Source organism: Equus przewalskii, chromosome 18 (assembly GCF_037783145.1).
Source record: "Equus przewalskii isolate Varuska chromosome 18, EquPr2, whole genome shotgun sequence".
Lineage (NCBI taxonomy): Eukaryota > Metazoa > Chordata > Mammalia > Perissodactyla > Equidae > Equus > Equus przewalskii.
In genome coordinates, this window is record NC_091848.1 from 41,367,115 (window position 1) to 41,384,349 (window position 17,235).

Sequence of the window (17,235 nt, forward strand, 5' to 3'; positions counted from 1 at the left end):
TTAAATTGAAATGTACATGCGACACTGGCTCCAACCCACACACTAATCATATATGTTACGAGACTGGAGGCCATCTTTTTGAAATTTCTGGTTCTTTTCATGGCTTATTCCTTCACATCCGTTGATTACCAGGTTAGATGTCACAGCTTTAAGATCTTCTCTGATGAGTCTAATCAAGTAAGACCTTCCTCCCCCTACTTGAAGCATAAGTTAATGACCCTCAGAACACTTTAATCCTAAAGACAATGTTTTTGGTGGCAGGCAACAGAAATTGATGGTGGTTCATTGGAGCAGAAAGGGTCCAGGATGTTGGGTAGCATGTAGAAAAGATGGGAAGTCTAAATGATCAGAAAACAAGCAGCAACCAAAGGAGTCAAGGTAGCCAAAATGACACCATAGGAACAGTCCAGTGAGGACTCACAGACAGCTCACCACCACCACTGCTGGCACCAGGTACTGGAAGCCACACCCGACACCATCACCACAACTGCCTCTGGTCAGTGGACAGTGGAATGAATTCTTCCTCATTCCTTCCTTATTCTTATATTTTGTCATTTCCTGGTCCCTTATCCCTTCCTTATTCCTGCGTTTTTGTGATGCCTGCTCAAGACTTACAGTGCAGAGGTGAGCCTGTCCAGCTGGCTAAGCCTTGTGTTATGTGACAGCACTCTGGTTGCTAGGAGGTGAGGAAGCCCTTTGGGCACCTGCAGTGGAAGGTGGACTCTGCTTCCCTTTGAGAATCAAACTTTGGGGAATTCTCTGAACATTGGAAGAGGGTCTTGGTGCTTAGCAGTCAAAAACAGGTTTAGCAATCAAAAAATTCCTCAGTCAAGCCCTTTGGATGACTAACATCCACCAATACTTTTTTCCTTATATTTATACTTAAAAAATACATAATGTATATATCTTTCTTACAACTGAAAAACCGCTCAATTCTTCTACATTAGGAGACAACTGAAGTCTATTATTACTTATGGTTTCCAGATTTAAGTCCAAAGGTGATATCCATTCTTCTACTTGATATTCTCGTGTCTTGACATTCTTCAGTCTGTGGATTACCGGTAAAGTTACCTGCCACCATCACACCCTAAATAAACTAGTGGGGTAAAGGAAAAGGAAAGAAATAGAAAGTTAGTTGAAAATTTAAATATATAAATGACAAGCAAAGAATAAGGCATAGAGGCTACAGACCTTATTTCTGAAACTGAGTTTGAGGCCACAGCTATTTCAACGCTGAATCTTTGAGAGATGACGTTCTTTTTGCACACTCTTTGAAAGTACCTGAGTTTCAGTCTAGGCCTTATGCCCAGAATTCAGGGATTTAAGCACATTATCTTCTTTCTTTAAGCAGTATAGTGCCATTAAAAGTAGTCACCTACCTCATAGTTCTTCATGCTGCTTTTACTGTTCTCCAACAGTGACAATCAGTTTTCTCAAAGCCTTGTCTTCTCTTCTTTTTTTTTTTTTTAAAGATTGGCACCTGAGCTAACAACTGTTGCCAACCTTTTTTTTTTTCCTGCTTTATCTACCCAAACCCCGGTCCCCCCCCCCCCCCCAAGTACATAGTTGTATATCTTAGTTGCAGGTCCTTCCAGTTGTGGGATGTGGGATGCCACCTCAACGTGGCCTGATGAGCGGTGCCATGTCCGCGCCCAGGATTTGAACCCTGGGCCGCCACAGCAGAGTGCTCGAACTTAACCACTTGGCCACGGAGCCGGCCCCTCCTTTAATCTCTTAATTTGGTGAATAAGATTAATTTTCAGATGTTAAACCAATCTTACATTTCTGAAATAAATCCAGTTGGTGTGATGCATTATCCTTTTTAGATATCACTGGATTTGGTTTGCTAGTGTTCGTTTGCATTTCTCTAGATGATGAAAATTGGCCTATTTTCCTTTCTCCCATTATCTTTGTCAATATTTGGTATTCAATATAATGCTAGCATCGTACAATGAGTTGAGCATTTCCTCTTTTTCAGTATTCTTAAATAGTTGGCAAAAGACTGGAATTTTTAATTTTCTGAACATTTGGTAAAAATTGCTGATAAAATTGTCTGGATCTGAAGTTTTATTTGTAGGAAGATTTTAAACTATTGCTTCAATTAACTTACTTGTATGGGACTATCTGGGTTTTCTGTTTATTTTTGAGCAAGCGTTTGTAAGTTATATTTTTCTAGGACTTTGTCCATGTCTTCCAAGTTTTCAACTTATTGGCATAAAATTGTTCACTATGCTCCTTACTTTTTTAATGTCTTCAGCATCTGTAAGTGATGTCTCCTTTTTTATTCTGATATTATTTGAGAGCTCTCTGCCATTTTTTTTCCTTCTTCTTCTTCTCCCCAAAGCTCCCCAGTACATAGCTGTATATTCTAGTTGTAGGTTCTTCTGGTTGTGCTATGTGGGACGCCACCTCAGCATGGCTTGATCAGCAGCGCTCAGTTGGTGCCCAGGATCCGAACCAGTGAAACCCTGGGCTGCTGAAGTGCAGTGCGCGAACTTAGCCACTCGGCCAAGGGGCCGGCTCCTCTCATTTTTAATTTTGATTATTTTCACCAGAGTTTGGTTAATTTAATGAAAATTTTCAAGGTACTAACTTTTGGCTATGTTGATCTTCTCTCTATTATATGTTTGTTTAATACTTTATTAATTTTACCTGTTTGTTATCTTATTCCTTCTACTTTCTTTGGACTTATTTTATTTTCTTTGTCAAATTTCTTAAACTTTATCTTAATTCATTTGTGTTTAGCTTTTATTTTTTTAAATATAAGCATTTAAGGCTTTAAGTTTCCCTCCAAGTATATATTCCAGTTGCATTTCACAGATTTTGATGTAAAATATTTTTATTATTGTTTTCTTCTAAATACTTCTTAGTTTCCTTTATGATTTCCTCTTGGATTTTGAATTATTTAGAGGTGCCTCTCTTGATATCCAAATGTGTGTGTAGGTGTGTATATTTATCTTGTTATTGGTATCTAGCTTAATATCATGATCAGAGAATGTGTTCTGACTGATTTCAATCTTGTGAAATTTTGCTTTATTTACTGATTCATCTATTCAAAATGTTGATTCAGTGTCTACTGTATGACAAGCACTGTCGAAGGCACTGAGATTTCAGCAGTAAATAAAACAGATCAAAATCCCTGTCCTCCTTGGTTCCATTGGGTGAAGCAGACAATAGACAAACAAGATATTAAGTAAAATACACAGTATGTTAGTGATGGGTTGCTAAGAGGAAAATACCACAGGGAAAGGGATTTTGAAATGTCTTTTAAACTTTTTTTTTTTTTTGAGGACAATTAGCCCTGAGCTAACTACCGCCAATCCTCCTTGTTTTGCTGAGGAAGACTGGCCCCGAGCCAACATCCATGCCCATCTTCCTCTACTTTATACATGGGACGCCTGCCACAGCATGGCTTTTGCCAGGCGGTGCCATGTCCGCACCCGGGATCCGAACCCGCGAACCCCGGGCCACCGAGAAGCAGAAAGTTTGAACTTAAACGCTGTGCCACCGGGCCGGCCCCTCTTTTAAACTTTTTATTTTGGATAGAATGGTCAAGCTAAGGGCTCACTTCAGGTGACATGTGAGAAAAGACCTACTGGAACTGAAAGGAGAGCTGTGCAAAATTCTGGGAAAAGAACAATTTCAGTGGCCCTGAGGCAAACATGTTCCTCCTTGTTGGAGGAACATTGAGGAGGTCATTGTAGCAAGATCGGAGTGAGTGTGGGGTGGGAGTGGGGGAGGACGGAAGAAGCCGTTAGAGAGATAATGGACTAGATCAAGGTGGGCCTTGTGGTAAACAGAATAATGGCCCCGCTTAAAGACGCCTGCTTCCTAATCCCTAGAATTTGAGAATATGTTACCTTATACAGCAAAGGGGAATTAAGGTTGCAGATGGAATTAAGGTCAATCTTCAGCTGACCTGGAGATGAGGAGATTATCCTGGATTATCCACGTGGGCTCACTGTAATCACAAGGCTTTTTAAATGTAAGAAGGAGGCAGGACAGTCAGAGAGACGGCAATGTGAGAATGACTTGGCCTGATGTTGATGGCTTTGAAGATGGAGGAAGGGGGCCATGAGCCAAGGAAAACAGGTGGACTCTAGAAGCTGGAGAAGGTAAGGAAATGGATTCTCCAGAAAGGAGCAGAGCCCTGCTGCCATCTTGATTTTAGCCCAATGAGACCCATTTTGGATTTTTGACCTCAGAACTATAGGATAATAAGTTTGTGTTGTTTTATGCCACTAAGTTTGTAGTAATTTTTTATAGCATAATAGAAATTTAACACAAACCTTGTAGTTTATAGAAAGGACTTTTACTTTCACTCTGAGTGAGATGGGAGGGCATTGGAAGGACCCAGGCAAAGGTGTAAGCTGATCTTACCCAAGAGGATCTTTTGGGATGCTGTGTTGAGAATAGATTATAGAAGGAGTCCTTCTTTCATCTAGCTTTTGGCTTGACTTTTTCATATTTTATTGAGAGCTTATGAATTCATCTAAGATTTAACAAAATATAATTTGACATTTCTTGTAAGTCGAGGTCTCTAATCAACTTTGTTGTCAGAAATGAAAGTCTTAAGTACACTTTAAATTAAACTTCTATGGAAAACTCATAGTCTACTCTGTACTTTTTGGTGTTTTTTTGAAAAGTTACATTTAGATCTAATCTGAAACTGTTCATTTTTAACAAGTAAAATGTTACAGGTCTCAAAAAACACAAAAACATAGTGGTGCCATTTTAAATTTGCCATTAAAATGCATTCAGTAGCACTTTATCACAATGGGCTGTGCTCAGAGAATAACTTTGCCTAAAAAAAAATGTGTTCATAATAAAAGGATTTCAAGGAAAAGAGCCAACTTTTCCCCAAATGGATGAAGATGGCGTGAAACTTTGCTTAGGCGATATTCACAACAGTGGCAGGGATTAGGCTTCAGTGAGGGCGATGGAGAAGCTGTGACCTTTGCGTAAATCCTAATTAGCAACAGCTACTAGAGGAATGGGCAGAAATGGATATAAGAAAAGTAGGCTGTTAATATATCTAGATATAAATTGACCCACAATTTGAGAAGGATGTTAAAATCTTAAATGGTCTACTTACGTCTTAACATGCAGTGAACACTTACTGGCTTGTTAATTACTCTAAGCATTCCACTATTATCTTCTCCACTCCTTTATTGTTATTTTAGACCCTTTATTGCCTCTTCACAAAGGGGAAGGGGAAAGAACTCCTCTCAAATTTCACTTCTGAAAGGACCAATAGACTCTATGTGGTTCTAAGCAGCTGGGTTAAAAAGGTTACAGAATGAGTTACTGGCTCAAAGTTCAAAAAGGTATTTTCTAACTTTAAAAGTGCTTTTCTTATAAAACATTCCATAGACAAACATCCTTGAAAACTTAAATGCAATTAATCTGTAATTATATACGTGAATCCAGAGGGATAGGTGGTATTAATAATTTCAAATATCGCATTAAAAATGATTTATATTGAGCTTTGAAAAGCCTTATAATTCCCTCCATTGTTTTTCTTTCATAATTATTTTTCTCCTGAGCAAATAATATAATTAATTTTCCATTGTTGAATGCAGAGTAACTCTGGGAAGAGATGATCCAGCATTTTGATGGGTGGAGCAGAGAAGCTGGTGTAGGATTAAAATGTGAATTTGAATAATCTGTATTTAGATATTTATAAGTTGAATGTATTCCCATGTCATCAATATTTTTGAGCCAATATTATTATTACAGTATAGCAGAGTCTCACTAGGGTTCCATGTCCCAGTGACTCCCTTGGTCAGATTGACCAACTATAGCTCCCCTCGTGTTGCGGGTGGGGTGGAAGTGGTGGTGGTGGGGATGGTAATGAGGGGAAGGTGGGAGAAATGTTGGGGAGGCAACTGCAGTGATCCCCACAGCCAGCTTTAAGACACTATGATTTATATAAATTTCTTTAGATGTTGGTCTATAAAGAGATAAAAGAAAAAGACTTTGTGGTGTGATCGAAAAAACTATGGCTTGAATGACAGAAGGCCTTGGTTCCAGTTCTGCCCATTGGTATTTGCAATCCCTGAGGCATCCCTTGATCCTTTTTTGAGACTGGACATCTTACTATGTGAATAATGTGAATATGTGAGTAATCCCTGCCTTACACCCTGTGGGGTTGCTGTGAAGATCAAATCAGATGATATATGTGAAAGCACTTTGAAATTTATGAAGTATTATACAAACATAAGATGATGTCTGTTGCTTTAGCACCCAGAATACTTCAGAGATTTAAAGAAATCCTACCGTGGTCATAAGGCAGATTAGGATAAAAGAGCTGGTGAAACTCATCAATACTAATAAAAAATTTACTCAAAAATGCATGCCAGTGGTATTATCTCTATGAATTAAAAAGCCCATTTTTTCTTTGTTTCCTGAGAGCGTCCTTTTGGAAGCCTCTGTTCACAGCACTTGGAGTTTCCCGTACTCCCCGTCAGCTTCCTTCGAGTCCACCATCTACCATCTGCCTCCACGCTTCTGGGCAGCCAGATTGCCTCCTGAAATCTGATCGCCCCCACTCTCCCTTCAGAAGCCACGCTCCCTTTTCTATGAAAAGGGCGGCTCCACCAAACTCTGTGCACTCTGACCTCTTTCTAACTCGCCAGCTCCTGTTGGGCAAGGCGGAAGTACACCATGGTGACAGAGGCAGGAGAGCTCTCTTGCTCTGCTGATTCACGATGTGCAGATACATCCCATATACAACTGGAAGTTATTTAAGGATGGGGATCATATCTTATACTTTATGTTTAACCTTCAACCCAGTGCCTTACAGAGTGTAGATACTCAGTAAATATATGCTGAATTGATGTGCTAAGAATTATTTCAGGTAACTTGCTTTATAAGGGCTTTTCAGCCTAGATTATTAGGTTATTTATTTAATTAAAGAATAAATATTCTATCTCTATATTTATGTCTGGGATTATAGTGAAGCAAAGTCCTGCTCTGAGGAGCACCTGCCATTTGACAGCTTTATGTTACTTACTCTTATGCCCTGCATAGGACTGGTTAGAATGCAGGAATTTGTACAGGGCAAAGTAAGGAATTGAATTGGACAGAGAAAAAAAACCCTTTGAGTTTAAAAGAATGAGAATGAGCCCAGTTATGAAATCATAGTTTAAATTTTAACTTTCTGTTATGAATAGCAAAGACTATACACTGTCATATCATTCTTTTCTTGCCATTAGAGATCTGGTAAGGGATTCTAGCAAATTGGAAATAGTGAGCAAAGTTGAATCATCTCTAACTGATAAGCAAACTATATCTTTTTAGGGTAGTCTTGTTAAAGGTGATTGACACTTGTTAATGGTTCTCCTTTGTTTTTTTACTTGAAACTATAACATCAACATTTTCAAAAAATAAAAGGTGCATCCATAAGTCCACCATCTTGATACTATTTTCATTTTCACGTATATCTTTTAATCCTTGTCCAAATGGATAGCTGTTTTACATTATTTGCCTTTCTCCTGTGCATACTATTTTCATTTCTGAGTTGCCTGTATCTCACATTGTATCTGCCAGATGGGGCTAAGAATTTCTGAATGGCCTCAGTGTGCTACTGTAGAAATTGACCAGAATGGTCTGACATTCCCTGGGCAGACATGTTCTCAAATTTCGAAGGCTCAGGTTGGAGGCTGAAGCAGAGAGTGACTGTGGGCAGTAAGGAACCAGCAACCTCAATGGAAAAAAAAAGATGATTAGGTTTTATAAGAGATGCAGGTAGATATTTAAGTAAAATAATTTCAGATGCCACGAAGTTCCCTCTTCACACCCAACCAAAGAAGAAACAAAAAAACCCAACCAAAATAACAACCATCACAATAAAATCACCTCCTCACTAGTTAACAAATACTTGAAATTACTTGAAGAAAGCGATAACATTTAAAACAGGAAAATTTAAAAGTTAGAAGTTGACGTAAGTTTTACTAACGGAGCAAGAGAGGGAGTCGTCTCATTGATAGGACCCGGGAGTGAGGAGCGTGGTACGCCCCTACGCTCTTTTGAAGGAAGAAAGAGTAGTCAGAAAAAAGAAGGAAAGAAAGAAGCTATAGAATAGAACAAGGCTCGTTGATTATGAATTTTGTCAGACTCAGGTTCTTTCAGATTATTTAGATTACAGAAGAGAAGACTGAAAGTGAAATGGCCAAATAGAAATCATCTGGAAACTGCAACGGAAAACAATGTTGCTGGTTCTGAGGAAGGAAGTGGCAAAGTCCCTCCTAGAGCCGGGTGGGGATGGGGACTGACACCTCCTGCCCCGGGAGTGTTGAGGCCCCGAGGGGCCCCGGGCGGCGAGCAGGCCGGCCGCCCCTTTCCGGCGCTCGCCGGGGCCCCGCGCACAGGTGGCCGGGCCGCGCCAGCTGCGCGCCGCGCTCCCTCCGCGGGCGGGCCGCCAGGCGTCGCGCTGGAGCCGCGGTTGCCGGGGAGACCGAGCGGGCCGAGGGGGCGGCGCGGAGCCGAGCCGAGCCGGGCTGCCGCCCGAGGAGCAGGGCGAGAGTTGGGGGAGTGGCTCCCCGGGCGGCGCGGGGGGCCGGCGGGGCCGGGGGCAGCGCGCGGTGGCCGGGGCGCTGCGGGGCGAGGCCGGCGAGCCCGGGACGCGCCTGGTGGCAGCTCGGCCTCCGCAGAGCGGGACGCCGCGGGAGCCGCACTTGCCGGGTCTGCGCGTCCCACGGTCCCAGCCCCGGCGGGTCTGCGAGGACCGGGCTGCCCCGAGAGCGCCGAGAGCCCGGCCCGCGCCTCCGCGGCCGCGACGAGGAGCCGGGCGGGCGGCGGGCGCGCTCCCTGCGGCCCCGGGATGACTTCTCGGGGCTCCCCGCTGGCGCCCTTGCTGCTCCTCTCTCTGCATGGTGAGTAGCCCGAGCCGTCCGCTGCCGTTGGGCCAGGCTGGGCCGGCGGGCGCGGGGAGAAGCGGTCTGGGGACCGCCAGCAGCCTTTTCGCCTGTGCCGCGTCTAGGAGCCCAACTTTCTCCGGGGCGCAATCGTGGCTGTGGGCCGGGGCTCGCGCGCCCGCCCGCGCCTCCTTCCCCGCCGCCCGCGCGGCTCAGGTGTCCCCGATCGGAGAGGGGACTGCGCCCGCCGCTCGGGGCCCGCCGATCCCGAACCTGACTTTGACCCCGCTGTGCTCCTGTTTAGATAATCAGCTCCCTTACTTACTGGGTCCAGTGAGAAACAGTTTTTAGAATCAATTTCCGTTACTAGGCGGCTGCAGGAAAACTAGAGATGCCTTTAAAATAATGCAGAAAACTTTAAATTGTAGCTTTACCATAACGTTTAACAAGCATATGCAAGTTTGACTGATAAATGTGATCTTTATTTTAAAAATAACTGCACAGCGTGCTACACTATACTCGAAAACAAGCATTTAACGTTTTCTACCCTAGCTTCTTCCCCAAAGGATTTGAAATGACTTACAAAAATACATAGAATATAACGATATTAGAACAAAGGAATAAATGCATGTTTAATTTTCTTAATGGTTTAAAAAAAATCTATTTTAAAATTTTCTACTCTCTAATCTTTCTTACATTTGATTTTCTATGAATAGCCATCATATTTAAACTCTGATTTTCATCTTATCCAGTGCCCTTTTCTTTCGTGAGTGCACTGTCCTGTGCAGTCAAGTTCTGTCTCATTTAATTGATTGTTGAGATTTGCTGAGATTTATTCTGAAGGGTTTTATTTAAAAAGCAGGTTCAGTGGTTTATGGAATATTGTGGTTAACCTTGTTCTTTCTGGAGATATCAGTATGTTTCCCATAGTTTTGTGACCTTAATTGAGCTGATAATGTACCTATAGATAACCTACCTATAGTAACCTAATTTTAGCTAATTTAAATTGTACAAATTCATTTAGTAGGGGAGAAAGGAATACAAAACTTCATATACCTATTCCATAGAAGCCAGTGAAGGAAATCATCAAAATTACAGCTAACTTTCCTGGAGTTCAGTAGGTATATTTTTAGTGATGATGTGTAGGTAATAATTAAGTGATGTCAGTATGTGCTTCTAAATTTATTTTGTCTGGTTACTGGTTTGAGAGGGCCAACATTTTTGTCCTGCTTCCTTCAAGTGTGAAATAAGATGGAGCAAATGGGCTTTTTATACAATACCTTGGACATAACTGAAAATGTTATAAATTTTACTATAAGAACTGCTGAAATTTTTGGTAAAAATAATGTGATTAATCTTCATAGGTTAAAGTAAATGCCACTCTCTTTTTGTAAATGACATTTATATATAGTTTGCTTTTGAATTATTATTGAATTATTTGAATATTTTTGAATATTTTGAATATATTTGAATTATTATTATTTTGAATTGTTAGGCAGTACTTTTAAAGAGTTAATGTAATTCGCAGAAGCAGCCTTACAAGGTCATCTGATTTGTTTCTTTTCCTTCAGCAGAACTATTGCTAAGCCATCCTAGGATGTTTGTAAAGACTTCCAAGGACATTTCAGCCTTCATGTTGAACTATTCTGTAGAGGCACTTTTCACCCTCCAAAAATGAACAAATGTGTTCATTTGTTCAGCAAATATTTACTGAGCTTCCATTCTGCATCTGGGTGTCTGGTGGGGAGGGGTGATGGTGGAAGACAAAGATGCACAAGAGTATGTCCACAGCCCTTAAAGAAGGAGTTTGCAGTCAGGCTGGAAGCATGGACAAGCAATTTTTGATACAAGGAATATATGATGAGTGCTGTTTATTAATGGTGACATCAAGGAAGACTTCCTGGAAAAGTTTACTTTTGATCTCCTCTGCTTTGAGTAGAATTTGAATTGGCTGAGATGGCAGTGGTTGGGTTTTCCAAGCTAAAGGAACAGCCTGGACGAAAGATATGAAGTGGAAAGTGCAGGGGCATGTTTTTGAAAGGTCAAGGTTCTGGCTTGCTAGAGCAGGAGATGTGTGCACAGGAGAAAGGGCTAGAAAGGTCGTAAAAAGATAGTGAAAGCCTTGGATGCTCACTTTGGGATTTATTTAGTAGGCCATGGAAAGGCCACTGTTCGGTTTCCTTAAGATGGGGAGGGGAGAGAGGGTGAACAGGTATTGAGTGCCTGCCTGTGCCTAGCATAACCATCTGGGGGAGAATACCACATCCTGATGACATTAAGTTCTCGAACCAGACAATAGCCAAGATGGTTTGAGTGAATTAGGGCCCATCCCTTGGACTTCCAGTGTGGAATGAGGGGGAGGGCTGGATATCTGAACAAAGTTGTTTCTATTATGAAGGAGGAGAAGGGAAATGGATGCTAGATAGATAATCATTGTAGCAGGAGCCACTACAATGGGATAATGCACCAAAGGTGGAAATTGAGTCTCCAATTTTCGAAAGAAAATGGATGTCAAGAAATTTCTGTTTTTATTTTTCTTTAAATCTCTTCAAAGGGAATTTGAATGGAAAAGTTGACTTTTATATAATTCTACCAATGGGTTAAATATATCTAAAGTGTTTCTTGTACTACTTGTGATTCCTTGAAATAGCAGATAACTTTTTGGAATCTGAGAAAATAGAAAAGAAAGAAAAGACCACATCAAATGAAATGAAAATGAAAAGACTTATGAGCCTCAGTGTTAGCATTATGAAAAATTTATTGTAAACTTCAATTTCTTATCTCTAACTTTAATTATGCAGCTCTTTTGGAAGGATTCACTTTTTAGTAAAAAATCTGTAGTTTGACCCAGAGGAGGGGTGTCAGCCACTGGATGGGAATTTTAGAGAAATTAAGCTTCCTACACTGTATATTCAACATGGACTATTCAGAAGGCAATTTAAATATTAAATCACCAAGTGCCTCTAAAATGTTAGACTTAGAACTGTTGTCAGACCTGGGGTCATGATGCACTGGGTAGACTTTCCCCCAGTAACAGTATGTGGCACATTTTCAAATGTGTTTTCACACTTTGATAGTGGAAGCATTTATAATGAAAAGTCTCATTTGAATCTTCATACTTCAGCCGTGTGATTTAGTGTCGAACAAGGTGGTGGCTGGTACACAAGATTCTTCACTTGCAGTGAGTTATACGGAACAAGGGATGGGAGGTACAAGCAGAATTGGGAGGGAGTTGGGAAAATTGTGGCATTCCCACTAAAATTCTCCTCTATAACTAGTTTCTTTAGAATAGGGATTCCGAATCTATTGTTATCTGCACCAGTGATACGGATTTATTTCTACCATTTTAGGCAGTTTGAGGGAGGATTGCTGGGTTTCTGGTGGTCCAGTCACTTCAAGTCCCCTCCTCTGTTTGACGAGGCTGCCTGGCACTCACACGTCTCACCCTTGAGTTTGAGGGCAGCCCTCAGACCATCTGGAGGCTCGGAAATCCTGCCTTGATCATTATTTGAGAGTAACTGGTATCAGGGAGGTTGTCAGCTCTTGGGTGGTGTTCAAAACACCATCTGATTTGAGCTGCATTTGGTCTTCAAGTGGAAAGTTAATTAGTTTACTTATTAGTTAAGCTGATCTTACTAAACTGTGGAAGGATTTTTTTCATTTTGTTAAAGTTTGGGTAATCGATTTCCTCTGTACCTGCTTTCCTGTCGCCTAACAGATTGTTAGTAGTAGTTTGCATTTGTGATAGTTTTAAAGTTGTAGAAATGTGAAGTCAGTCACAGAGAGAAATCTGTTTGCTAATTTCACAGATAATAGACTCAGCCGTTGATCTGATACCAGTTCATCTTCACCGTTGTCGGATGCTACAGAGGTGCTGTATGGTGTGGCTCTGCCTCACTCATATTTGACAGGAAGATCACATTGTAATAAGTATCACTAAAAATTTTCTGTTTCTAGAATAGGGTTAAACCAATACAAATTTTCCAATGTGAACAAAACGTCTATGCAATAAAAAAATCCCAGAAGTCTACTTACTGGTCTCTCTTCGTTAAGCATTTTGGTCTTGAGAGGGTGAACACACTGACAGGGTTAGAGGCACGCTTTTATAGGAGCATTGCCGGGAAAGAAGTGGAGAAGCCAGAGGCACTGAGTTCAGGAAATTCTTGTACCACGTAGAGTTCTTTGGAAGAATCTTCAGAGAGTTAGACTAACGTCAGTGGCAATGAATCATAGTGGATCAGGATTTAGGGTTGGGATAGAAGGTCAGAGTGTAATAGTTTGTAGGATTTGAAATTCAATGCTGGTTTTTCACCAAGGGTCACAACTATGTAATAACACAATGTGACATTGTGAGTGTAACTCTAATGTAATGGGGCTGCTTGTACGTCCAGTCTGAAAAGACTCATTCATCCAATATTTTAAAAATTTGGAGAGAAATTTAAGTTTTTACCAGAGTCTGTTGAAGATCACACCAGAGGAAACTTAAATGACTGTCGAGAACCCCTTGACCCACCTTTGCCCGCAGTCTCCCTGTTCACAGCAGTTGCTCGTGGAAAATCTCTGTTCTCTCACTCCCGTATTCTCAGTAATGTGATTCTTTGCTGTCCTCTTTCCTCCTCATTCTCTTCTTCCATTTTGGAGGATGTTATGTTCTTCTGCTAGTAGCATCAGGTTCTTTTAAGATAAATCTAGCCATTCATGGCTTTTCCAAAAGATTTAGGTCTGCCTGTTTTGAGGGTTCATATAAAAACCCTAGGGCCAAGCAGGCAGACCCAGAAATTGCCTTAGAAGCTGGGCGTTGGTGGGGCTATGTGAGAATGTGGACATAGTTCCATGCTAATATTTTCCCTTTGTCCCATGAAGTTAACTTTATGATATCATTTTCTCTCTGTGTCTATATATATATATATGTATGTATGTGTATTTTCCCTAAAAGACTATGGTACCATGCCCAGTACATAGTGAGTACATGGTAGGTAATCCTGAATGAATGAGGGAGCGATACTAATATAAGTGGTAATCCCGTGTGCTTAGAGTACGTGAAAAGAATGTTTTTCTCTCTTTTAAAGAAAAAGAGAATTTTTGTTAAAATTTTCTTTAGGGCCAGCCCTGGTGGCCTCGTGGTTTAAGTTCAGCGTGCTCTGCTTTGGCGGCCCCAGTTTGCTTCTGGGTGTGGACCCATACTGCTCTGTTAGCAGCCATGCTGTGCTGGCAGCCCACATACTAAAAAATAGAGGAAGGTTGGCATGGATGTTAGCTCAGGGGGAATCTTCCTGAGCCAAGAAAAAAAAAAAATAGTGATTTGGTGTGACTGTGTCAGCATCATTGATCTTTAAACTTTAGTTTATATTTTGTGAAAGAGAGGTGACAGAGATCTATTTTCATAGTCTTTTCAAATTTCATGACTTTGGAGGTTTATTTAAAAATGTAATACTTATAGACCTTTCAAAATTGATTCTTGGCTTATCTTTAATCCTAAAACTTTGAAGTTCTCCATTTTGAATCATATTTTCCTAAGGAATTTCTGAAGGTTTTGCTTTGTGCAATAAAGAATGGTGTTGGATTTTTGGGAATTTATTTAGAACCTTGAAGATTGCCACATCCATGTCTGGCATTCTTAGACCTGAGGGCCTGTATCTTGGAACTGGTATGCCAAGAGCAGAGATAATTAAAATAACACCTTGTATAGTCTAAGCTCAACTTCCCCTTCCCCACATTGTGTATAAAGTTCTGGAGTTGCTTTTTTAGAAATAGGAGCATTAACTGAATCAGCCGCACGTGCAGGTATTGTAACTTCTTCTGTGGAGACTGTCAGGTGCCCTCCCCTCCCTTCCCCTTCGTTTTTCCCGAAGTCTGTGTATTTCCAGCCATAGTCTCTTCCAGCTATGATTCATTCCCTTATGGAGCGTCCTCTCAGTCAGCCGTGATGTTTATCTCTCTCAAAATGTCAGAAGTCTGCTACTAACTATAGCCACATCCTCACCCATGTGCTCAGAGATGCCTTAAGTAACACCAAACATTGATCGTAATACCTAATCTTTGTTTCTTTGGACCAGGTCCAGCCCTGGTTATATAACCAGAGTTATATGACTTCTGTTACCCACCATGGTTCAAGGTCACTTGCCAGGACACAAAATAGGTGGCAAAAAGAGAGGCTGAAGTGTAGCAAACACCACTTGTTGCAGAACCCATTCAAATCAGGCTGGCATTTTAGGCTTGTAGTGCAGTCCGGTTGTGAGCCTTGCCTGTGTGTAAATCCAGGTTACCTTTCCAGCACCTGTTGGCCAAGACTGAAGACAGTATGCAGAACATGTGAAGAATGTGTTAACAGTGTAGTACAGAGGTTCTTTTGGCCTTAAAGATTGCTAGGGGCTTAAAGATTATTGAGAATCACAAAAAGCTCTTGTTTATGTGGACATGTCTACCGATATTTGCCATATTAGAAGTTAAAAATGAGAAAGTTTAAAAATATCAATTTAAAAAAATAATAAATACATTATATGTTGACATAAGTAATATATTTTTGTGACAAGTAAGAATTTTTTCCAAAACCAAAAATTATTAACGAGGAGAGTGGTGCTGTTTTACATTTTTGGAAATCTCTTTAGTGTCTGGCTCATTAGAAGACAGCTGGATTTCCTTGTCTGCTTCTGCATCCAGTTTATGATGATGTGTTGTCTTGATTTGGTTGAAACATATGAAGAATATCTGGTCTTAGATTTGTAGTTGGAAGAGGAAAGAGTATTTTGATAGCATTTTCAAATAATTTTGGATATTCTTCTTTGATATCCCATCAAAACTCGGTAGTTTCTTAAAGTGGTTGCGATGCAGAATCAGAAACCATGTGGATAAACGTTGCTTACTCTGCTATATTAAAATCCATTGGTTTATCTTGAAAATTGAATGGATCTCTTATTCATGCATGATTTATTGGTAACATTATACAGTGATAATTTGGAAAATATTGGTTCACTGATGGAGATCTTACAAATGTTCATATGTATCAAATTTTATAATATAAAGAACCCCACATTTGTTAATATCACCATTGATTTCATCAGAACAGTCTTTAAGGATTGAGAAGATGCTAAACTCACGATGGCAGATACAAGTTTTCCAAAATTTTAATATTTCCTCCAAATTTATCATTGGCAACAAATAGCTGTCAGTTATTTCCCCTGAAATAACTTATTTTGTTCGATTTTGTAGTCTTATTTTGTTCAATTTTGAGAACACATCTGCCAATTACCTAAGTATGAATAACTGTAGTGTGTCTGTGAGTTGTTCTTTCAAGTAAAAATGCCGATCCATGAAGAAGGCCACTAGTTCACTCAGCTTTGAGCTCAAACAGTTGCTTTTCCTTGGGACAACCATTTTGCTCTGGTATGCAGCATCAGTGGCTTCTGTTTCATCCTACCCATTTTGTTGCCCAGAATATTGTAAAAGGTCAAGATTTAATAAAATGACTGGTATTGTTTCATCAAAGACATTCTTTAGTGAAACTGGGTTTTCTTTCTTGACTGAGTGCGTGACAGTGAGCACTACAGTGACTGAATAGGGTTGAGCGCCAGTGCCTTGACTTGTGTAAGGCGACAAGTTTCACCCAGCACTGCTCTGCCCCATCAGCGCAAACGTCAACACGGGCAGAAATGCAGAGAGCATTTGACCCTTATTAAGAAAGTAGGTTTTACCTCACAATTTTCTGAAAGGGTCTTGGAGACCCTCACGGGTCTGGTGTACTTAGTGGAATGTTAGATTCTTTTTTTTTGAAAATTGTTTTAGAGACAAATAGCCACACAATTACTCCATACCATGTGGGACGGAATTGAATGGAGTATGCATGTACTATTGAAAAATAAATAACAAACTCATTTAAAATTCTCTATTTTTGTATTATAATTCTTTTAAAATTACAAACGTAACATATCCTAGGCATAAAAATTCAAACCATTTGGAAGTCTTTGAGAACTGACTCATACCCGAACCTCCACCCACCGAATTCTCTGGTTTTGCTGTGCATTGTTCCAGACCTTTTTCTAATCATAAACAAAGCCTGCATGTACATGTATTTTTATTTTCTTTTATGAAGATCTTTATGGATCTCACAGAGGACCAGTCACTTAAATTTTTTGGAGCTTTTGTTTACCCTCTTTACCTAAATTTTATTGTCTGATTGCATTTAGTAGGAAAATAATCATAGCTGCTAGGTAGAAAGTATGTGTGTGTGTGTGTGTGTGTGTGTGTGTGTATTTATATGTGACTAACAATCACCATGCCACCAGATTGTTTTTCATGAATTACTCATATTGCACTTTGTTTTAATGAAGTATAATTTAATTATAAGATGCTCCTATTTTCAGTATTATGTTATATGAGT

The 17,235-nt window shown here is 40.3% G+C and overlaps 1 protein-coding gene across 13 annotated transcripts in view; it reads left to right on the forward strand.

The window, feature by feature from the left end:
• The window catches only part of IGSF11 (immunoglobulin superfamily member 11), a 176,064-nt gene that overhangs the window by 45,026 nt on the left and 113,803 nt on the right, over positions 1-17,235 (forward strand). The window contains exon 1 of one of the 13 annotated variants that reach the window (XM_070583850.1): positions 8,548-8,876. The exons of 10 other annotated variants lie outside the window; for them this stretch is intronic. In XM_070583850.1, the coding sequence (XP_070439951.1) occupies positions 8,825-8,876 (52 nt within the window). In that variant the 5' untranslated portion in view covers positions 8,548-8,824. Of the gene's footprint in view, positions 1-8,547; positions 8,877-17,235 lie in introns of those variants that run through there. 2 more of the 13 variants (XM_070583849.1, XM_070583860.1) reach the window with 2 other exon arrangements.